The sequence below is a fragment of the Podarcis muralis genome, chromosome 3 (genome assembly GCF_964188315.1).
Source record: "Podarcis muralis chromosome 3, rPodMur119.hap1.1, whole genome shotgun sequence".
Classification (NCBI taxonomy): Eukaryota; Metazoa; Chordata; class Lepidosauria; order Squamata; family Lacertidae; genus Podarcis; species Podarcis muralis.
In genome coordinates, this window is record NC_135657.1 from 34,216,979 (window position 1) to 34,241,223 (window position 24,245).

Consider the following 24,245-nt stretch of genomic DNA (forward strand, 5'->3'; position numbering starts at 1 on the left):
CGCCGAATAGAGATGATGGGAGTTTGAGTTCAATCATGTCTGGAAGACCATAGGGTTGCCATCCCAGTTTTAGATGGTGGCTGCATATATCACAGCAGGCACCACAGGTTTTTTTAAAAATAAAAATAAAAAAGCATTCCCTCTTGTGTGAGAATAGGAGGGGGTGCCTCTTCTACGAATATGGCTTTTATCTGCAGTTTTTCTGGGTATTTATATTCAAATCATTTTTTTTAAAGAAAAGAAAAGAAAAACGTATTACACAATTAGTCAAGGATCCCTTGTGAGCCATTTCTATGTGTTTTTCATTTCCATATGATTAAAAAGTGAACCCTTCATTCCATCCTTAAGACCTTAACCTCCCCTTCCCATCCCTTGCGAAATCGCGTAAGATAATGCAACCCATTAAGAAAAGAAAGGCTTGCATTAACAGAAACTCACAGAATCAGTCTTCATCAAGTCTATTAGCCTTCTAGCTTGAGATAGGAGGCCTCTAAATATAAAAAACATAAGGCAAGTGATTAGAATTTTGTGATCAGTATAGCCATTGGGAGTGTCGTTCCAAGGAATATGGTAACAGGAAAACTAATTCAAATGGTAATGGCCTGTGTCCATAAATCCCACCCCCCAAAGCCACTTCATTCAACAGACAGTGCACAAAGAACTTTGAAAACATCCTTAAACTTGCTTTAATGTTCAAATAGCCAGTCTCAGAGGGCAGACAAGTCATGACTACTGTGCCCGTTTCTGCATATGGGACACCTTGCACAGGCAGGATCGCATCAACAGCTCTGGCCTGCCGATTTGTGCAATGCTAATCTTTCTGAGGGGACGCGGGTGGCGCTGTGGGTAAAAGCCTCAGCGCCTAGGGCTTGCCGATCGAAAGGTCGGCGGTTCGAATCCCTGCGGCGGGGTGCGCTCCCGTTGTTCGGTCCCAGCGCCTGCCAACCTAGCAGTTCGAAAGCACTCCCGGGTGCAAGTAGATAAATAGGGACCGCTTACTAGCGGGAAGGTAAACAGCGTTTCCGTGTGCGGCTCTGGCTCGCCAGAGCAGCGATGTCACGCTGGCCACGTGACCCGGAGGTGTCTCCGGACAGCGCTGGCCCCCGGTCTCTTGAGTGAGATGGGCGCACAACCCTAGAGTCTGTCAAGACTGGCCCATACGGGCAGGGGTACCTTTACCTTTACTCTTTCTGAGAATGATCCCACATGTGTTGGCACACAAGGAATGCCGAGCCGTGGAACTGCTCTGCTTTTCTGTGTGCAGTAGGATTCCCACAATGGGATGTGCCCATGGAATAGCAGCTCTATCCATGCATGCAATTCCCTGCCACATGCAAAAGTGGATCGCTGCCTGGGGCCAGGAACAGAAAACAGACGTCTCTCACCCAAGCATCAGCTTCTATCGGGATAAATTCAGGGTTGCATGATATCAGCTGTAGGCCTGAAATATTATCTCCAGCTATTGTCATCTAACTGAGCTGGGAGAGATGATAATGGTAATCTAACAGCACAATTAAATCCAGTGGCTTGCATGCAACACTTCTGTTCGTGCTGTCAAAAATGGCCTTTGCCTCACTTACAGCAGTGCTGCACTGATGACTCAGAGTTGATTTTTGCAGCCACCACTGGCAGGAGCCACACCTGTGACTGGCCTCCAGCTAAAATAGCCATTGCTATGTGCAGAGGCAGCCCTGGGTGGGCTGACACAACCCACAGAGCTTTGCATGCCTTTTTGCATATCACTCCATGTCAAGCTGTTCTGAGCCTGCAAAAAGTAAATGTGACCCTATGCATTGTGTTACTGGCTCAGATGTGGGAATCTGCCCTCGTGATTCAGCATAGCCTCACAATGCTTCTCGGTAGCATTATAGGCTAACCCAGGGGTAGCTAACCTTTGACCTTCCTGTTGTTGGGCTACAGTTCCCATCATCCTCACCACTGGCTATGCTGGCTGAGGCTAATGGGAGCTGGAGATCAACAATACCTAGAGGACATCATGTTTAATGATCCCTGTCCTAGCCATCCCACTTTGACCATGCCCATTTTAAATTTATGCATTTGTAATACTTTTGGGAAAAGAAACAGGTTAAATCTTATGTATAATTTTGCAAACAACCAGTGCTCCAATTTATCAAGGACATTTTGAATTTTCATCCCATCCCCTGTGGTATTTGGAGTCCTAGTTTTCTGTAATGTGCAAATCTAATGAGCATTATGCCAACTCCTTCCTCCAGGTTGTTAGAGGGAGCAGCAGCTAAGCTAAGCTTGTAGCATCCTGAGATACTATGCCTCTTTTAATAACAGTTGTGTGGTAGCAGCAGCACACAGGGAATGCTTCTTCTGGCTGCGTTTCAAGAAGGCATGCAGGTCACTAACTCCGTGGTACAAGTCAGTTTTGCCGGGTTCTGAAACTAGCATCCTGTTTTGTCATCTTTGAACATGTGGCATACTCAGCATGTTGTGGGGGGGTTAAACATCTAAACATTTTTGCTTAGACAAGTCCACCCAGATATGCAAAATGATGGTGTTTTAATCTGCTTTTAGTTTATCACGGATTTTATTTTATTTTTGAATGTTTCAAATAACTTTTAACTGTTTCCACCAATAATTCTGTGATTTACTTCTTTTTGTAAACCACTTTGATGTGTGTATTATTATTATTATTATTATTATTATTAAAAAAATCAATCAAGTGGTGCCTAAATTTTATGAAATAAATGAAGAATTTTGTCCCAGGGTCCTGACCTCAGCCTGGCACGAAGCCAGCCAAGACGGTCCTGGGCCTGCCTCCCACCACCTTGTTTGGACTCTTGCCTCTTCTCCAGGATCACTATGCATCAGGACAGCTGAAAGGAGCCGCTGCAGACCTGCTGCTGCTAGGGAGGAAAAGTGGCAGCCCCGGGGCATCAAGCTTAACCACTCACAGGAGGATTGGGTCCTTTCTGCAGCACTGGGCCACTTGCAGCAGTATCTGTTTGTGGGTTTCTTTGGGTACCATCTTACCAAGGGCTCTCCCCCAAACCTGGAGCTGGCCCTTGTAATGGATAACCCAGCAGCGAGTTGTCCGTTTTTGCTATGTTTGCCACAGTGCAAAGTTGCACTGGATGCTTTAGTTGAGATTCCTGCATTGCAGGTGGTTGGATTACATGAACCTTGGAGTCCCTTCCGACTCTACAATTCTATCCTGAAGGGTTGCAATGAAGCAGGTCAAGGGAAAGGAGTGTTCAGGACAGACAGCTTTGTTACTTAATAATCTCCCTTCACAGGGATGGAGGGAGGGAGCTAAACCCTTGATGCGTGAATGATATTGTGTGCCAGTGGAACAGATAACTGCAAGGATTCTGCCGGCAGAGATAATGAATTTCAAAAAGCAACGGTGGTGGTGATAACTGCTGGAGTGATCAGCTCAGCGCTCTGTTATTGTGTGCTATCACCTCGGTGAAATTACTGTTATTATGTGGCATCAATGCGTATGGTACAAACTGTGACTGACATACAAGGATTCCCTGTTTTTCCAAGGTGAGAGGGGGCTCTTATTTCTGTGGATGGAAGCACCAGAGAAGAGCCAAGCACCTTGTCAGAAAGAAACCAAACTGTGCGTGAGTACATACATTTAGAAACACTCGAGACAAATCAACCTAGGCCTAGTTCAAATGCTGCCACCCCTAGATAATATTTAACTGTGCAGAAAAAGAGCATCTCTGTGCAGAAGGTTCAAGTGGCTACGGGGGGGGGGGTATCAGAAGTGGGGAGGTCCACTTCTGACATGAAGGGCCACATTCACACAGGGCTAATTGATATGGGGATGAGTCAGAGCTGCCGCTGCACCACAAATCACACACTCCCAATGATTTTTAACCCATTTATATTGATCTATTAAATCTGCAGATGAGGAAAACATCATTGTTCAAAAGTGGGGAAAGCATGCGTCCCTTGTTTTTTGATGATGCGCACGTGTGTTACTGCAGTTGTCCTGCAGGAGGAAATAAGTGGTATCCTGCAAAGTAGATGCACTATTTGCACAACAGAACTTCCCCTTCCTCTCCTTTCCCCCCATGCCCCACCCCAAATCAACTCGGAAGGGTTAGGGGGGAACCCACAACAGATTTAGGAAGGCGTGAGGGCAGATTCACTCCATTGGGTACCACCAAAATGCTTGCCGTTGCTGTTTTTTAAAGCACTTGAGTTGAATGTAAGATTTGATTTACAATCTGCTGTCTGGTTAAATCTGGGCAACTTTTATTTTGGGTGGGAGGATAAAAAAATGTTTTCATCAGTTGCTCTCACCAATTAATCAGCTAAGCATTGCAGCTCTAAGAGAAACACCTCACATTTTCATTTCCAGTTGGATATCTACTCAACAAACATTGTTGAAGATGCAACTTTCAGTGAGAAAGCAGAAACAGAAAACTCAGCCAGAGTTTTTCAGCTGCTCATTCCCATTTGCAAGTGTCTCATGCACAGCTGAGGTCCTGAAGGGGGGAACTCTCTGATGGAGCTCCTGTTTCTGTTCACACTTGAGTTGGGATGTGGTCAAAGAGCCTTTGCCAGCATCTTGGAGAAAGTGCCTAAATGATGTGTGATTATTTGCTCCATTTACTCCAGTCACCCAATAACCAAGGAGGACAGCCTTGCTGAAACCTTTTCCTTTTTTTGACAGGAGTAGGAATGAGATAAATAATCAGAGACTCGACTCAACTTGTGGAGAAGTGAGGGTTCACCCACACTGCCATTTTGTTTTCTTTATTTCTTTGATGTATTTATATCCCACCTTTCTCCCAAGTTGGGATTCAAGGCAGTTTAATGTGGATAGTAAGCTTCTTGTGCCGCTTCCCATTTCTCTGTTGTCCATATGACATTCTCCAAATCGCTGCCTTCCCATACTTTGCCCTCCCTCAATGTGGATTTCCTCATACCCTCTCCCTGGTGTCTGAAAACCTGGACTGAAGGAGGGAAACACGTGAGAAAGGAGCAATTTGTAGGAGAATACCATATGGACAATGGAGAATCAGTGGAAGTATAGGAAGTTGTACCACATTAAATGACAGGAAGGATGAGGCCTCAGAATGTGGAGACAATGGTCTTTCAGTCACTGATCAACTTCTCTCAAAATAGGATTTAGCATCTCAGGATAAAAGGATAGTGCATTTTCTTTTTTTCTTCCCAATTATGATTCTGCAACAGTACCATTACAGATAAAAGCTAAAAAGGCTTAACACATCTGCAACAGACAGGTCTGCACAGACAAACAAACACGCCCAACATCTAGTCTTACTCTGCGCGGGCTCCTGCCACAGCCTGGTTCAGGTAGGCATTAGATGTGCTCTGGCTTCCTTTGCCACTGGAGTAGCCTAACAGAGAAGGGTTGAACTCACGAAGAATATCTGAAAAAGAAAGGTGGGATATCATAGAGGCGTACCAAACAATGGATGAATAGCATAGATATTTCTGTTTTCTAATAATGGTCGGCAGCTGGTTCAAGACAAACAAAAGGCAACACCTTTTCACCTGACAGCATTAATTTAGGGTGGCCTTAAAGGTAAAGGTACCCCTGCCCGTACGGGCCAGTCTTGACAGACTCTAGGGTTGTGCTCTCATCTCACTCTAGAGGCCAGGAGCCAGCGCTGTCCGCAGACACTTCCGGGTCACGTGGCCAGCGTGACGAAGCTACTCTGGCGAGCCAGAGCCGCACACGGAAACGCCGTTTACCTTCCCGCTAGGTAAGCGGTCCCTATTTATCTACTTGCACTTTTTTGGTGTGCTTTCGAACTGCTAGGTTGGCAGGCGCTGGGACCGAGCAACGGGAGCGCACCCCACCGCGGGGATTCGAACCACCGACCATGTGATTGGCAAGTCCTAGGCACTGAGGTTTACCCACAGCGCCACCCGCGTCCCTACAGGGTCCCTAAGGGTGGCCTTAGATGGTCATAAAAGGCATGAGACAAATATGTAGCATAGCCATTAGTCATGACAGCAAAATGGAACACCTGTGGCTCTGTGGATGAATTTAGACATCCAAGCAACGTGTTGGGAAGGGAACATGTTGAGGAGTGATGTTTCATGTATGGATGGATGGATGGATGTAATAACAACAACAACACACTTCACCCTCAATGTCTCTTTTGCACTGCCCTGAACCTTTCTTCTAAGCATGTTTGGACAAACACTGTTGTAAGTCTCTACACCATCCAAAACTTTAATACCCAATCAGATGGGAAGGGGTATTAATAAATGATAGTAGTAGTAGTAGTGATGATAGTTTATGCAGGACTATTGCCACGCGGGTGGCGCTGTGGGTAAAAGCCTCAGCGCCTAGGGCTTGCCGATCGAAAGGTCGTCGGCTCGAATCCCCGCGGTGGGGTGTGCTCCCGTTACTCGGTCCCAGCGCCTGCCAACCTAGCAGTTCGAAAGCACCCCTGGGTGCAAGTAGATAAATAGGGACCGCTTACTGGCGGGAAGGTAAACAGCGTTTCTGTGTGCTGCGCTGGCTTGCCAGATGCAGCTTTGTCACGCTGGCCATGTGACCTGGAAGTGTCTCCGGACAGTGCTGGCCCCCGGCCTCTTAAGTGAGATGGGCGCACAACCCTAAAGTCTGTCAAGACTGACCCGTACGGGCAGGGGTACCTTTACCTTTACTATTGATCTTGTGGAGGCTTCTAACTACATTCATCTGAACATGGTTTGAAGCCCCATTGCAGGCTTCCCAGAGGAACCTAGTGTGAGAACAGGATGGTTTTGTTAATGTTCTTTTATGTTTTATGTCTCCTCTTATGTTCTTAACATAAAAAAATATATGCTTAAAAGCAATATGAATTGTAGGTGTTGGGGTAAACAATGGGAGATGGCTGTCATCATAGCACCCTGTTTTAGCTTCCAGAGGCATCTGGATCTCCACTGTCAAAAGCATCAGTGAGATTCGGCAAAAGGCCACTGTGGAGGGAGGGGGAGGAGGGCTGCCCCTGCCTTTCACTCTGTTCTGTAAGTGCTCCCCCCCCCCAACTAAAGTAACTGCTTGGTTCCATGAGCTGCCTGTGGTTTGGTGTCCGTTGGTTGCCTGTAAAAGAGTTCCAAGACACCTTTCTTTTCCCCATAAAAACTTGCACAAGGAGCCTTGCTTATTTGTTTAATGCATTCCAAGATCGTACGGAGCTGAATAATAATTAAGCTACACACACACACACACATATATAAAGTCACAGAGAATTTCGAAGCAACTAAGACCCTGGGAAATTATAAAACACACACTGTTAAGTCATGCACAGCAAATTACAGCGTTGGCTGTGAGAAGGCTTTCCCCGCCCCTCCTCCACCCCCATCAGTCTGGGATGCTGAATACAAAGAGGTTTAAGTCTGTCAAGCCTGCTGAACATTTCCTCGAGTTTGCTCCATAAATTATGAAAGAGCTTCACAAATGCACTAACCTTAGGGAAATGGGCACTTACTTGCTAATGTTGTGACTGTGCTTATGTTTTCATTTCCACCAACACTGCAGAATTGGGGGGGGGGGGAGAGTGTGCAGGGAGGGGAGGGAGGAGAAAGCAAACAAAAGTTAGAGAAGATTTGCTTGGAACAAGTCACAGAGTGCCCCCTGGTGATGTTTCCGATCCTCAGCTATTGCTTTCTTGAACTGCTGGTTTGAATGTTTGTTTTATTTATTTTACTTGTATCATGCATTGAAATGGGGCTCCCAATGGTATTCTATAAGGCAATCTATCTATCTATCTATCTATCTATCTATCTATCTATCTATCTATCTATCTATGGCAGTAATCACCAGCTGCCTACCTCCTAAGTCTTTGTAATGCTTCCAGTCCATCCACAGGATCCTTCTCAAGACTATGGTTAATAACTCAGGTTGCAGAGCCTATGATATGGCAGAGGCTTTATTGCTAATGATATGCCCACACACTGCACTGTTGTCTTTGTTCATAGGTATTGTGGGGTTTTATAACAGCTCCACATGCCTGTGAAACTTGTGTTAACTATATAATGAGCAGAGTCCCTATGATAGTAAATGTCCTGGTTTTGCGGCCAGCCTAGAACAGCAAAATGCCAACAGGGGTATCAAGCAGCTAAAAAACAACAATGCATGGTTGATGTGCTGTGTTTTGATTTCCGTTATAGACTTACAATTTAATAAATGGGGAGGGGGTAGTTTCCCTAGAGTGAGTTATAATTTGGCCTAAGAAGATTCCTCTTGAAGACTCTATGCATTAGTTTCATTTATGTACATGCACCAGTAAGCAATCATCAAATATATCCATATATGCCGAGTCTGAATGCAATTGAAGTCAGAAGCTTTCACTGTAATAGTGACAAATGAGCAGGACTGTCCTTAGTCTGTCATTTCTGATTTTTGACTGTGTGACATCTATTAGTATAGGGTTGCCATATTTCAAAAAGTAAAAACCAGGACACCCCGAAAGATCCAAGACAAAGCGCTGCCTTTCAGACCCCCCCCCCCCCGGAGGTCAATTCTGCCTTTGAAATCCCAGTAATGTCCGGAAAAATCCAGACATATAGCAAATCTATATTAGTATCTGTTACAAATGTTGGTGCCTACTGATTTAGCAGCAGTTAAAAGCAACACTAGGAGACTAAAATTATATATGCAGCAAAAATAGCAAAGTAAAACACCGGCAAAAGAGAAAAATAATAACTCTTTACTACTCATTTAAAAGTCATCAGTAGAGGGACCTTATGCAATGATCTAGGGAAAGAGTTCATAGGCATGGGGCAACCACTGAAAAGGCCCTGTTTCTTGTGCTTGCCAGTCAAATATTCCTTGGTAGTAGGCAATGTATGCTACAGGCAAATTGAGCTAGCATGTTTAATAGAACCAGTAAATGGACTGTTACTTTCACCATTCACTGAAATGCCCCAGTTTTGTACAGGGAAGAAAGGAACTGCTATCTGCTTGTGACTAATATTGTGTAAGAAGATAGAAAATAAATTATCTAGAGACACAAGGTTTCTCACGCGTATATCCTATTTCTAGTCGCCTCATCGCACTCCATTTGAATGCTGCTTTCAAGTACTTGTCCTCATTGTAGCGAAAAATGAATGAGATGGGAATATGAAAAGTCAGAACATTTGTAGAAAAAGGTACTTTCGTTAATTTGAAGAAATCCACAGGAACTTGAAAAAAGACGAAGCCATGCATAAACAAGAGGAAGACTCCTATATCATCAGAGAAGCCTGAGGCCACATCTGCCAGAGCCATGACTCTAGTTACAGCTTGTGCAAGTTTTAACAGTGCCAACCTCAAGATGGCTCTGAAGTAGCAATTGAGGTCAGCAAGGAGGAGAGTGGAATTGGTTTCGAAAGCCAGCAAGAAGAAAAGAATAAGAACAGACTGCAGAATATCTAAAGATTTTGATTTGTGGCACTCACCTCCATGAAAGGCCTCGATACTGTGTCAGAACATCTAGGACATTGTTTGGTGAAGAACCCGCTCCATTTCCTGCCTGATATCAAAGAGGACAAAGGGGTTTGGGAAAGTCCATTTAGAATAAATTGCTTGCTGGTTTGGAATGGGATGGTTGGAAAGAGGCCACTTTAGATGACTCCCCCTGGAAATATCCTCCACTCTAACTCTGAGGAACCTTGACAGTATTTTAGTTCTGCCTAAAAATAGCATTGGCATCCTGTCTACCTTATCATGGGGATAAGCAAGCAGTGGAGGACTGTCATTGGCCAGGGCTAAATTTACAAGCCTACTTAGAATAAAATCCATAAACTGATGGTTGCTGATCAAAGAATAATAAACCAATAATTGCCCTTCCATTAATACTTGTTTCAAGAATACTGATGGGTACAGAAGCAATAAATAACAAAGCATATTGCAACAAAGCAACATAGGGTTATGAAGGGGGGATAGAAATAACATTAATTTGTTATTGCTGTTGTCTGAGCTATACATTGCTAGCACGTAGACAACTGCAGATGTGGTAAGATCTCCCACCCCCCAAATTATAGCGCCTTCATGGAGCTTCCACAAGTAAGGGATTTTCAGGTTAGAAGTCACATGGTTAAAATGGCCTTTAGTCAAGTTCTCCTCTGCAAAGAAATGTCCACATGTGGTAGGAAAATGTTTGAAATATATATACACATTTGTATCAATTAGCATTTGCAAATGCGCAATGGCCCAAGGAGGTGGCAATCCCAGATTAAGACTGCAGCATAATGGGAACAAAGCGGAAGAAAGCATGGGAAATTCAGTTTGCCATGAAGATCCCTCCTTTTTCAGATCAGAATTCAGAAACAGCTTTGACACCACTCATTTTAATAGAGCACATTTTGGTGATCTGCACTTACAGTTATTGAGTCCCCAAGGGCGCCTATAACTTTAATGTCTGCTGGCCTCAAGTTATGAACTATAAAAAAGAAAGAGAGAGAGAGTATGTGATGGGACTCTTAAGAGGATCTTTGACATTCGGAACATATTTCTTCAGAAGAAGTTGAAAGAACTTGAGATCTTATTTAAAACTCATATTCTGCCAAATTGCCGTAACTCTTGTTAGTCCCCGGAGGCAAATATGTGATACTTACCAGAATACCTAATTCTCCTGCAACTGTTCTTCCCTAGAAGCTAGGATTTTTCTCCCACAAAATTATTATGCTGAAATAAAATCCAAGGAACTGGTATCTGACAATCTTCAGTCAGCAGTGGGGAATAATTTTCACCCAGAGAGGGCCACATTTCTTTCTGGGCAAGTTTCTGAGGGCCACATGCCGGTGGTGAGTGGAGGGAGAGGCAACAGCAGCCAGAGACATTAATGTGTTGTTGTTTTCCCTTTGTACAGTGCTGTTTCCACACACACTCACACAGCCCTCTCTGTTCTCCATCCAGACAAGCTTTGGAAGAATTCAAGGCCACATTTCAGCCAGGCAAAAATGTTTGGGGTGCTATGCAGGGCCAGTAAGCAGCCTGGCCTGAAGAGAATTTCAAAGGCCAGACAGAGAAGTCTGGAGACCCACATTTGACCCACAGGCCTGAGGGTTCCCAGTCGTGGTCTAATGAGTCTCAAGTGTTGTAGGGTCATTTTAGATGAAGGCCAGGATGCCCATCAAAGACTGGCCATGCCATACTCTGTTACAGCTCAAAATGTGCAAGTCCCTTAAACCGAACTATTGTGACAATAGCCACAATATTTATTACAGGCCTTATATGCTGCTCTGTAACCAAGTTTCCACAACATTCTTTGCAGAATGCCTTGAGCACCTGCATTCCTATGTGCTCATAATCCTTTCTTTGGTTAGCAATACATTTCTGAAGCATTGCCAAAGAGCTTGGGGTTTTTTTAAAGTCAGCTATGCTAGTGCTTTGAAGTTATAAGAAGGAAACTTTTATTCCCCCAAAGATGCACACTTTGTAGTTTTGAAAAACTGGGCTTTAGGTAAATTGGGTTTGTATGTGAGCATGGAGAAAACTCTTTAATACCAAGCCAATAATTCACACTATGAAGAGCATATAAGTCAACTGGAGAATGGATGGAGGACCACATTCCAGTGTCCCTGGAATCACCATTGTACCGCTTTTAGACTATTCAGAAAATAGATTGCAGATTCTATACAGGCTGTGGATTATCCCCAAACAGGACTGTAACCAAGGTTCTTTGAGGAAGGGCTATAGTTCAGTGGTTGCACGCAGAAGGTTCCTGGTTTGATTTCCAGCATCTACAGGTAAGGTTGGGAAAGGCACCTGCTTGAAATCCCAGAGAGCCACAGCCAAGCAGTTTAGATAACACTGAACTAGAGTACCACAGCTTCCTAAATTCACATGCTCCCTAGCCATGATGGAGGAGCCATTATCCAGTGACAGACCACCAGGTTTTCATGTAGAAGGTCCAGTGGGTTCAATCCCTGATATCTAAGGTAGCTTCTGCCTGGAATCTTACAGAGTATACCTCCCAAGGCTTACTATGCCATCATTTTCTCCCACTCATCCCAGAGATGTTCCCACTTGGAAATGAAATTAACAACCTTCACCAATTAAAAATAATAATCACAGTCATCTTCCACTTTCCCCAATGAGCGTAAGGCAGGCATTAGAGGGGTGTTACCATATTATCTCCTTGCAACTGTCCTCTGAAGTAGCTAGGAGGGCCCAATATATTTTGCTGCCCGAGGCAAAAGACAAGACAGCAGAATCGAACCAAACAACTAGCTGAATTTTATTTCAACATTGGCAATGAACCAAGACAGGACCTATGATGACTGAGCAAATCCAGAGATAAAAATCTGTACCTGAGGCAGGAATTGTGTCTGAGGGGTTGCGGTCTATACATGGAATGTCCGTCCCAAAGCTCCTTTGCTGACAAAGGACAGAGAACAATGCATTACAAATGGCCTTTAGCAGTTGCAGTAGAAAGAAATGCATACTTCTTCAACAGACTAAGGAAGAGCATTGCCCCCTAGAAAATAACTGCAAGGGATATACAATGTTCTTATGTCCAATACCCATTCTTCTCCACCCAAAGACAAGCAATAATAAAATATTATGCAGTTGGAGCTTTCCCTACTTGAGACACTGTTTTGGTTCGTGGCTCCACAGGAAAAGATGAGTAGTTGCTATTCTTGAATGTGAAGAAGTATGGATTCTCCTGCAGAGACAAGATGATGAAAACAATTAGGGCGGGGAGAGGAATAATCATTTCGCACCATGGTTGAAGTCAGAAGGGCAGATTCAGCAACCAGAGTTAATCATTTCAAATTCTGGATTTAAAGGGACCATTCTAATCTCCAGAGACCATGGCCTGCTTATGGACTGCCAGGCTCTAAGACAGGTAGGGTGAACCTTTGGCCCTCCAGTTGTTGCTGAACCTCAACTCCCATGAATCCTGGCCATTGGGACTGATGTAGTTCAGCAACATCTAGAGAACCAAAGGTTCCCCACACCTGCCCTATGAAGAAGGGCACATGAGCTTTAGCATGGCCAAGACAGAGAGAAACTTTCACCAACCTGGTGTTTTGGACTACAGCTGGCTGGGGCTGATAGTTGGTGTACAAAACATCTGGAGAGCACCTGGTTGGTGAAGGCTAGTCTAATACTTTATTTTGTTTGTTTGTTTTATATACTGACCTTCACCTGAAGATCTCAGGGCAAGTCACAAGATAAAAATACAAGATAGAATCACAAAATAAATAGTTAAAACAAAAACAGCCCCCCCAAAAGACATTTAAAAGGCCATAGAACATTAATTAGCCAACCCCCCCCCTCTCTCTCTCTCTGTGTGTATCTATATATCTATATATCTATCTATCATCTATGAAAAAGAAATTATTTTAGCAGATAAAACTCAAGTAATGCCATCTTACCCACACAATAAATTCCCCACCCACCCCTTATGTGTGAAACTGGATGAATTTTCTTTGCCATAACTTGGTTAAAATTCAGAAGGGTCAGCACTAATTTTTAATAAATATCACATTGCTTTGTGCGCTGCCAGATGATCTGAACAACAGGGGTTTGTTTGTTTGTTTTTTTGTAAATGATCATTGGGCAGGTTTGATATCCTGCAACATTCCCTTTGTCTTCTCCAACTTCACCCACTCCAGACAAGTTCAGTCAGAATTCTCATGAGTACACAAGGGCAATTTTCAACTAAATAATTGCATCTCCAAATTTGTCCTGAAGAGTTTGTGGAAAACCCAGAACAGAGTTAAAGGGTGTAGGGATGGAGTTGGGGGGGGGGGGGAGAGAGAATGTCCCATGCACAGGGAGAAATCCTTGCACTGATGGAATAATTTAGTTAACACTGCTTTGAATACAACACTATGTGTGAATGGGTGGTCACTGATAAATTGCCATGATGTCTGGAAATTTTCTGAGTGGGAAGGCCTCTTGCTAGCTCATGCCTTCCCTTCTATGTCTTGCATATTGATTTATGTATAGCACCTAGTTAGAGCAGGCATTCTAGAAATAAATCATAAAGAGCAATAATTATAAATGCAAATGAGCAATGATGGCATTTTTCTTTTCTGGGAGAAATGGCATCTCTAAAGCCATTTTCACAAATGACCTTTGAATCTCTTTTTTCATTTCCCCTTTCTGAACAACATTAAATGAAAAATTTACATTGGCTGAAAAGTACATTTGATTTCGAAATGTCTCTCTCCTCTCATTACCAGTACAGTAAGAACATCATTCAGGATTGATGCAGTGCAGACAAGCAAAATGTCTTGAGTATTACTAATGTGAAGGCACTCAGGCTACTCTTGAGGAATGCCTTTATCTTCTGTAAAGGTGCTCATAAAGGAAGATTATTTTTTTAATGAACTAAAATCATCACCAGCTAGGCACTTAAAGTTTCTGCCCTTGCAATGCTAACCATTTGTCCAAGGTTCAATTCTCTCATCTCGCAGAACTAAGTTCCCTGTCCCTCTCCCTTGGTCATTCCACAACACACAGAATGGTCAGAACTTCAAACCTTAAAGCATTTATTGTGGTATAGTCTTCTCGCCAGGTTCAGAAGAACATCAGAAGAACTTTGCTGGATCAGATCAAAGTGTCATGAAATTCTACTCAATATTGATCCAGAGCAGATTCCCACATACAGTTAGCAGAGTAAAATCCTAAAACAAGTTGCAGGATTCCCAAAAAATAGACCAGAGGCAATTGTATTTTATCCAACAGAGCTTTGCTGCTACTGAAGGCAAATGAGCAGAATGGTCACAAATCCAATACATTCAGAATTGGCACTGTCCAGAAGAAATCCAGTTGCAGCAGACTTAACTTAAACTTAGAATACTTACAGCAAGTCTAAACCTTAACACTATATACAGAACACTACACCAGAAGGAAAAGAGATAGAAAGAGAGAGTGAAACCCAGGCTCCTTCTAGCCTATTTTTATAGCCAGCATGACCTTGACAGAAAGAGATAAGAGAACCAGTTTAAGCCAGCTGTACTCAACTTCTCTGAAGGAATAAGCCAAACATCGTGAACCTTCTGCTTGTTTCTTTCACACAGAGAAGCTTCCAGAACCCTCTTGTATTAAGTAGATTAGAAAAGATCTCTACACATCAGATCAATACTTTCTGCACTAAGAAATGCAAACTGACACAAAGGTCTGCCGATTAAAGGTCCATTCTGCTCCCACAGTGGACAACCAACTGCTTCAAGGACCCACCAACCTGCAACCAGGGGATTAAGGGAATGGCCCTCTCTGGCTGTTGCTGTCCAGTGATTGGCATTCCGTATTATACTGCAGCCATCATGACTAACAGCCACAGTTTATTAGCTGTGCCTCTACTGCAGTGATATTAAAATATGTCGGTCAAATGGGCATTTGGAGGTAGGAAGTCTGTGATTCTGCAATATTTAGAAATGGTTGAGAAGACTTGAGAAGGGGATTGCATTGCTTTAGAGAAAGAGGTCCCTTGGGGATGGGGGGGACACTCAGATAAAATGCAAAAATGCATGTATAAAAGAAAACTGCTCCTACCTGAGAAGGACATCGCACCTCGGGCATCTCTGCAAGATAATAGGGCTGCTTCTGTCCATCTGGTAACAGCTGGAAGACAAGATGTGAGCACTGTGAGGCTCAGGCAGCAGATCAGTTCAAAGGGTGCATTTTAGCCTCTTGTAGACTAGACCTAAGGGACGTGGGTGGCGCTATGGTTTAAACCACAAAGCTGATCAGAAGGTCGGCGGTTTGAATCCCCGCGATTGGGTGAGCTCCCGTTGCTCAGTCCCTGCTCCTGCCAACCTAGCAGTTCGAAAGCACATCAAAGTGCAAGTAGATAAATAGGTACTGCTCCGACGGGAAGGTAAACGGCATTTCCGTGCACTGCTCTGGTTCGCCAGAAGCGGCTTAGTCATGCTGGCCACATGACCCAGAAGCTATCTGCGGACAAACGCCGGCTCCCTCGGCCTATAGAGGCGCCGCAACCCCAGAGTCGGTCACGACTGGACCTAATGGTCAGGGGTACCTTTACTTTACCTATAGGCTAGACCTGCAAGTTTAATTCAAGGCAATTAGCACTACAACTGATGAGGAGGTAAACTTATTTCTTGACTAAAGCCCTGGAGACTGTGGACTACGGCTCATGCAGGAAACAAAATGTCCCCCCCTCCACTAAAAATTAAAAACAAAAAAAGCTACATCCTTGCATTTAGAAAATGAGCATGTCAGTCAGAAGGCCAAACCAGATAAAGAACAGATCACTTCCAGCAAATGATGACCATTCAAAGTGGCCCTAAGAGTTTTGCTTTCCAACTTTTCTCAACTTTTGTGAGGAGCGTTTTAGATTTAGGGAACCGACTGGTTAAAAAAGTGAAAAGTGCATGCTTGGCTGGCTGGCACACAAAATAATGATTGAGAATAGAACAGGGATATAATGAAGAAAAACTGAAAATTGAGAAATAAGACCTCATGGGCAAATGAAAATTTCATGAAACTGAAAATGAATGGATGACCAATTGAAATAATGCATTCGCAAGCTGTTAATACTGGCAGTCATTTCCACAGGTTTAAGATTAAAACTACTGTACTATACTTAAATAAAAGATACTTAAATAATTAAGGAACAAAGATTCAGCCACACCAGAGAAAATCTTTTTCCTTTTAAAACAAAAGCATAGGCCAGTTTTCCTGCTAATTTCTAAAAGGGGCTTGCAAAAAAACTGAATCCTGTCTTGTGGGTCACTAAAGCTTTCTCCATCTCCCTTTGAGACATGAGTAGCGCTGGGCACCATCTGGCAGGGGCATGTTTGCAGCATAAATGAAATTAAAGAGACAATGTCTTTACAGTCATGTACAGAAAACATCTCAAAACCTTGCTGAGATGACTGATATCTAAATTGCTTAAAAGGTAAAGGTACCCCTGCCCGTACGGGCCAGTCTTGACAGACTCTAGGGTTGTGCGCCCATCTCACTCAAGAGGCCGGGGGCCAGCGCTGTCCGGAGACACTTCCGGGTCACGTGGCCAGCGTGACATCGCTGCTCTGGCGAGCCAGAGCCGCACACGGAAACGCCGTTGACCTTCCCGCTAGTAAGCGGTCCCTATTTATCTACTTGCACCCGGGAGTGCTTTTGAACTGCTAGGTTGGCAGGCGCTGGGACCAAACAATGGGAGCGCACCCCGCCGCGGGGATTCGAACCGCTGACCTTTCGATAGGCAAGCCCTAGGCGCTGAGGCTTTTACCCACAGCGCCACCTGCGTCCCCTATCTAAATTGCTTAGGCCAAGAGAAAAGCAATCACTAAGCACTTCCATGCCAGCGGCAACCAGCTCAAACCATAATGCTGCCCACATGCAAAAATGCATCTTGCTATTGTTGTTTGCTGGAGGGTGGTGCTGTCAGCCCAGTGCTTTGCTTGATTACAGGCCCTTCCACGTGCCCTGCAAGAGAATGAAGCCAGGGGAAGGGGCTGCGGTTGGGAAAATAATGACTTGTGGGGCAACCAATGTTCTGAAATGGAGGGTGGTACTTTGAGGATCTTCTAGAGAATAGTGCCTCCCTAGTGCCATATTGGCAGGACTATAGGGCAGGAGCCCAATGAGCAAAATGAGCAGCAAGGGCTGTTTAATATGCATTAAATGCTACATATTTAAAATGCTATGCACAGCGGTTTGCATTAGGCAGAAGGTTTAACTATAGCAAATGCAGCGAGGGTTTAAGGCTAATTGATGACTCATCCCAGGAACCCAAGCAGAGATCTCTCACAACAGGAAGATGAAGCCTGTAAACTCAGAATATTAGTGCTGGAGCCATCAGCAGCAGAAGCGCAGCTCAACAATCCTGAACAAGCAATATGCTTGTATATGAACTCTCTTTCTGGGACCAGCAAGAGGAAAGTTTACTGAACTGTATTAAGGACTAAAAAGAAGACTGGAACCACACTGTTTGCTGTTTAAGAGCAATGAGTTGATTTGTATTTTGTAACATTTAATTTTAACAGTTTTAAGACTGTTCTGCAGCAAAGCTTTGAGACTCATTCTTATGGTGGAGAGCAAATTCATTTATACTCTGCAGAAGGTCCAAATCAAGGATTCAGTTTTTCAGAAACTCTACCAAGGAATGGCTTACAATATGAACTTAATGAAGTGTTCCCGTCTAGAGAGGAAGGCCCCACAAAACAATTAAGCCCAGAGTCTAAAATAAGCCAACTACACTGTCCCAGCCACCTGCACAGCCCTTGAATATAAGCAGGCTTTCTCCCAATTACTGTTTCAGACAGTAATTCATACAGAATAGCATCAGTATGCATAGAATTCATCTTCCCAAATCACTATAACTTTCCTGTTTCTCTGATTTTCTTCTGGAGTTATATTCCCAAGATTTATAGAACAGGGATTTTTGGAGACATTTTACTTTTAACATGAAAGAAGGTTGCCTATAAGGGAAACTCTTTCGCTAAATAAAAATGAAAGATACGTTTAAAGAAATAATCAGACTGTCTGCATTAAACATCTGGCAGTGATGACTGCAGTATGCAAATAAGCTGCTGAATACATTTCTGTACAACCATGTGCCAGGGTTTGAATAAGTCAAAGGCAGAGATCTGCTCTCTGCTGACTGCGTGATGGCCACGGTTGACTGGATTTGTAGTGCAACAACATTTGGAGGGTCACAGATTTCCCACCTCTGACTTAGCAGAATGACACCCAAGTCCAAGCTGCTCCAGGATCTGGCAGCTTCCCCAGGACTAGTGTTGTTATCAGTGTATGGCTCATTGCCAGTCCAATAAGACAAGAGAGACCAAGACTTCAAAGATGGGAATCAGCAGTGCAGATAATTTGCAAAGCACTGATCAAATGGACCTTTTAAAACACAGGTAAAACACCACTTGTGCAAACGTGAAAAGCATTCATTGCCGTAAGTCACCATCCTTAAAGTTCTTGACCATTATGTTACACTAGTTCTCATTCTGATGGGCTGAGGTAGTTTTGCATTAGCTTGTGGGTTTTGTTGTGCTGTTCTGATGGGAGCAATAGAGTCTCCTTGTCAGAGATGGCGATCAGATAAACTCGCCCTGTGCTTTTTAAATACTGACAGTATCTTGCATGTCATCTGACCTTGCACAGATTGCAGCCAACCATCCAACAGAGATTAGTGATAAAGAAATTACCCAGGGGAAATAGCTTAATGCAAACCTCTGTTAACTTCTCCTGGAAGCACGAGAGCCAAGATGTTGGCAGTGAAGTGGCTCTTTGTTTCTTTAAAAGTGTGGGCACTAAAACTCTGTAGAAGACCCAAACTCCTCCTAAACAAGCAACCATGCTTGAGAAAATCTCTTTGGCTTGACATTACATCCCAGGCTCCAGACAAACCACACACAGTAAGCAAGCATTGTTCTTGTTCGGAGGAGACAAACCATGAGTCTGGCTTGGGCATAATGCTAAGCCAAGCCAAGCCAAGCCAAGCCAAGCCAAACCAAACCAAACCAAACCAAACCAAACCAAACCAAACCAAACCAAACCAAACCAAACCAAACCAAACCAAACCAAACCATGGCTTAGGTCCCAGCAGCACAACAACAGCAGGAGTAGGGGAGGAATGAATCAGCTATGATTTCCCCACCGTGCAACCAGCTTGCTTGCTTGTTCACACAAAGCCATAATATGGTTTAGTGTTACATGCAAATATGAAAGGTGGCCTTCAGCCCTGGTAAAGGAAACCTTACATTTTCATGCTAGGGTGCTACTAATATTAGTGTAATTTTCAAAAAGCATACAAAGAGATTTGCTCATAGGGCATCAAAATAGTAAAGGTAGGGTAGCTTATAAGGGAGGGTTGGTTACAAAGTGCTACCTTTCCATGTAACCATCCCCTCTTAAGTCAGTCAACAGCATCATCATCCTGCCAAATAGTGGATTTTGGAGGTCTTTGGAAGGAGAAGGCTGCATTCATCCTCCCTGGAAGACGGCTAGATTACCAAGTGGTAACATGAACCCTGGTGATAAGTGACCATTTGGTAAATGGTCTTCTGTATACATGCACCCAGTTGCAAGGCTCTTTAAGAAAAAGACAAGGGAAAGGGGCAGTGGCGTAGCTAGCCACTTGGGTGCCTGGTGCGGGGGTGTCTCCTGCAGCTGGGGGTGGGGTGAGCTGCCCATGGGGGCAGGGCGATCCACCCATGGGGGCAGGGCGAGCCTCTCCAATGCTTTGAGCCTCTCTGCCCCTCAGCTGTAGGGCGGCTGAGGGAGAGGCAGTAGGCAGACACAAGTCCCATGCTGCTGTTTCAGGCAGCACAGAACCTGCAGGCACCTAAGCCACCACGTCACTCCTAAAAAGTTTCATGAGTGCAATTTTTTTCATTAAAAAACCCTCATTTTGTCACACACACCCCTCAGTGATGACACCCGGGGCAGAGCACACACCACACCCCCTCCTTCCTCCACCATTGGAAAGGGGGCACCCACAGCATTTTTTTGGGGGGGGGGAAATGTTAATCCAAGTTTCTCTGCTCAGCTGAACAGTGGCTGATGTTTCAAGGCTAAAACACAAGAGAGAAAGTCAGCCACTTGTTTGCTGTGTCTATCAATCTGCATAACTAACTTTAAATTAGAATTCAGGCATGATCAGCTCACAGTCCCCCTTCCTGATTAAAGAAATCAAATGCAAACCAAATAACCCAGGAGGAGAACCCACTCCTGTCTCTTATCAGGGCATCTGACCTGCAATAAAAGGAGGGCTGAGACAAGAACTTTGACGTTATCCTTGCAGGTGTTTATAAATGAGAGGAAGATCAAGATAACTGCAAGCAGTTCTTTTCATCTAAGGTTGCAACCTTGATTCCAGTCTTTATCTCTTGGCCAACCGGGCAAAATGCCCATGGCATTAGAGTGAACTGTATGCAAATAGGAGTTGGTGATCATCCTGGGGCTTTAGCTGTAGCTGCCGCTAATGGCTGTATCACATGGTTTTGCTTCCTCTTTCCAGGATAGATGCCCATGTACATCCAATGCTTTCAGTTGTTTCATAAACAGGGCAAACAGCACTTTCCACTGCGCCAGGGGTCCTTCCAATTTAGCAAGGCTCCAACACACCTACACACCAACACACCCACCCTCCAATTCATTTTTTTCTGTCTGTTATTCTGTGCAGGACGCGGTCTTGAACAATGGGAACAGGAAGAAGGTGAGAATGTTCCCGCAGTACTTTGGATGTTATAGTCTACAAGTGGGACCCATAGCAACACCAACACCACCAACAACAGCAGCAGCAGCAGCAACAACAACATTATTTATATGCTGTCCCAGCCACACTGGGCAGCTCCCAACAAAGTATTAAAAACACAATAAAACACCAAACATTAAAAACTTCCCTATACAGGGCTGCCTTCAGATGTCTTCTAAATATCAGAAAGTTGTTTATTCCTTTGACATCTGATGGGAGGGTGTTCCACGGGGCAGTCGCCACTCCCAAGAAGGCCCTCTGCCTGGTTCCCTGTAACCAGTGGCGTAGCGTGGGTTGTCAGCACCTGGGGCAAGGCAAGTAATTTGCGCCCCCTAACCCATGGATTTGCGCCTCCTAACCCGTGGATTTGCGCCCCCTAATCCGTGGATTTGCCCTAACCCCAGATGTTGCGCCCGGTGCGGCCGGCCCCCCCTGCACCCCCCACGCTACGCCACTGCCTGTAACCTCACTTTTCACAGTGAGGGAACCACCAGAAGGCCCTCGGTGCCGGATCTCAGTGTCCGGGCTGAACAATAGGGGTGGAGATGCTTCTTCAGGTATACTGGGCCGAGGCCATTTAGGGCTTTAAAGGTCAGCACCAACACTTTGAACTGTGCTCAGAGTCGTACTGGGAGCCAATGAAGATCCTTTAGGGCCAGTGCAGAGTGCTTCTGCTATCCTCCAGGACACTCCATAGCTAGCAGGACCAGTGGTCAGGGATGATTGGAGTTGTAGTCCAAAAACAGTTGGAGATCCAAGTCTGGGAAACCTTACTCTATTCCATTCTTCCCTCCCAACCAGTTCTTCATTCCGCCCCCTCCCCCAACAGTCAGTCAGTATCTTATTGCCATTGAGCATACTCATTCTTCATTGGCCTTTTTTTGGGGGGGTGGGGATAGGGTATCCTCTCCTTTGGTGACCTGTGCAGGACCTGAGTGTGAGAGCACTCTCCTCTCCTGCAGTCTCCAGCAACTGGTATTCAGAAGCTTTGATGCCCTCCAACCATGGAGGAAGAGCATAAGCTATGGCACCCATGACTGAACCTCAGAAATGGGCAGAAATAAATGAATGGCTGTTAATGGTGATGTTGCAGATTGAACATCAGACTTAGGGCTGGGAGAACCTGGGTTCAAATTCCTGCTTTGTCATGAATCTCTCTGAGTTACCTTTGCCTAATCGCTATCTCAGAGGATCATCACCATGAAGATAAGAAATGGGATACACACCCATGTGATCTACCTTGTGCCTCTTCTCAGGAAAAGCAAGATGCAGCCATGAGAGAAAGACAAATAGTCAATCTGATCACAGAGCAGACAAAGTTATTTACAGCCTTCTGAGGAGTCCATGTCTTGGATAGCATGCCTGACCTAGAGTTTTACAGAAGGACCGGGGGGGGGGGCGGGGGGGCGGGGATAAGCAAAACAGCAACAAAATACCTTAAGAAGGGAAGGGCCAAAAGCAGCCCAGTAAAGACTGAGCCTATTCAGTGTCCACAGAATACTAACTGTCGGCTGAGGTGGGAAATTAGTGTGCGTGTTGGTGGGGATGTAGAGGAATGGAATATCCTGGAAAAAGAGGGTGCTAAACTCAAAATTTGCAACTGGAAAGGAAAGCGTTATTTGGCATTAGATATTGGCGCTGTGGGTAAAAGCCTCAGCGCCTAGGGCTTGCCGATCAAAAGGTCGGCCGTTCGAATCCCCACGGCGGGGTGCGCTCCCGCTGCTCGGTCCCAGCGCCTGCCAACCTAGCAGTTCGAAAGCACCCCCGGGTGCAAGTAGATAAATAGGGACCGCTTACTGGCGGGAAGGTAAACGGCGTTTCCGTGTGCTGTGCTGGCTCGCCAGATGCAGCTTTGTCACGCTGGCCACGTGACCCAGAAGTGTCTCCGGACAGCGCTGGCCCCCGGCCTATAGAGTGAGATGGGCGCACAACCCCAGAGTCTGTCAAGACTGGCCCGTATGGGCAGGGGTACCTTTACCTTTACCTTTATTTCAGCTTTGCTCTTCTTGATGAAAGAAGCAGTTGCCAGCTAATTTCATCCTCTCATTGTTGCCCTGATTCCTTCATGATACTGTTAAAGCGATAATACCCTCTCCAATGGTATACTCCCCAATGGGGAGTGTGGTCATGCAGCCATGCTCGGCAACCTATTGAGCAATCCCAATGTCTCTAGTACCTCTTACCATATTGTTCCAGAGTCCAACTCCGAGAACAGCAAGTTTGTTTTTCATAAAAGTCTTTTTTGCGGAATAGTCATTATCTCGCCTGCCCTGGAAGAGGAAAAAAAATTCTGATGAGAATATTACAGAACAGTTTTGAATTCACTGCCTGTTCACTCTAGCTGTGGGCCCATGTGCAGTGAACCTGGGGTTACTGGGCTCGGGAAGCAGACAAAAATGACATGACAAATCTTGGGATCAAATTGGGGCCATAACTTTATTGATTACAGATGTAAGTAGGTTTTGGCTTAGGTATGTATCCTGAATCAACCAACCCAACTACTGGTCGATCCTGGGTTAAGGATCCCACCATGACACACCTCAAATGCAGCAATCCCTCCAGGACGCCATTTGGGAAGTTCTATGGGTCGTTAGCCCCCATCGGGGCATTCAGACAGAATCCTTCCACCTGGACCTCTTTACCGGGGTACCCTGATACTTGATTCTGAAAGGAGGATAGGGCTTGTTCCCACCCCACCCCCTTGTTTAGACTAAGGATCCAACCCAATGCCTTCTTTCACCAGCAAGTTGTGACAGTTGCTATGAGGTGGGGAAAAACCTCAGACTGGCCCAGCTGGTCTGCAGGCACATTCCTCCCTGGTCCCAAATATGGCGACCAATTCGTTCCATAGCACACGTGCTGCCCACTTGCCATCAGGCAGAGCCAAATGTATGGGAAGGGTGGGTGGGATGTCTGAAGACTGACTGCCCTGCTACCTCTGAGTGTAGCTGATTTAAAGGGATTGGCCACAGATCTGACTGAAGCCAGGTGTGCCAAGGTCCAATCACCACCTTTACCTTTTAGGTTGGTCACAACTGAATTTCAAATTTCCTGCCCCATCCCAACCCCATCATGAGCAGCTGAGGCTGATGAAGCGGTCAGCTGTTCGCACAGGAG

The 24,245-nt window shown here is 44.9% G+C and overlaps 1 protein-coding gene across 1 annotated transcript in view; it reads right to left on the reverse strand.

Moving 5' to 3' along the window:
• PLB1 (phospholipase B1) overlaps positions 1–24,245 on the reverse strand; it is an 89,101-nt gene that overhangs the window by 61,150 nt on the left and 3,706 nt on the right. The window contains exons 4-12 of the mRNA XM_028724449.2: positions 23,312–23,398; positions 15,449–15,517; positions 12,525–12,605; positions 12,250–12,316; positions 10,318–10,376; positions 9,394–9,467; positions 7,443–7,486; positions 5,276–5,384; positions 439–490 (exon numbers count right to left, since the gene is read on the reverse strand). Of these exons, the coding sequence (XP_028580282.2) occupies positions 439–490; positions 5,276–5,384; positions 7,443–7,486; positions 9,394–9,467; positions 10,318–10,376; positions 12,250–12,316; positions 12,525–12,605; positions 15,449–15,517; positions 23,312–23,398 (642 nt within the window). The remainder of the gene's footprint in view (positions 1–438; positions 491–5,275; positions 5,385–7,442; positions 7,487–9,393; positions 9,468–10,317; positions 10,377–12,249; positions 12,317–12,524; positions 12,606–15,448; positions 15,518–23,311; positions 23,399–24,245) is intronic.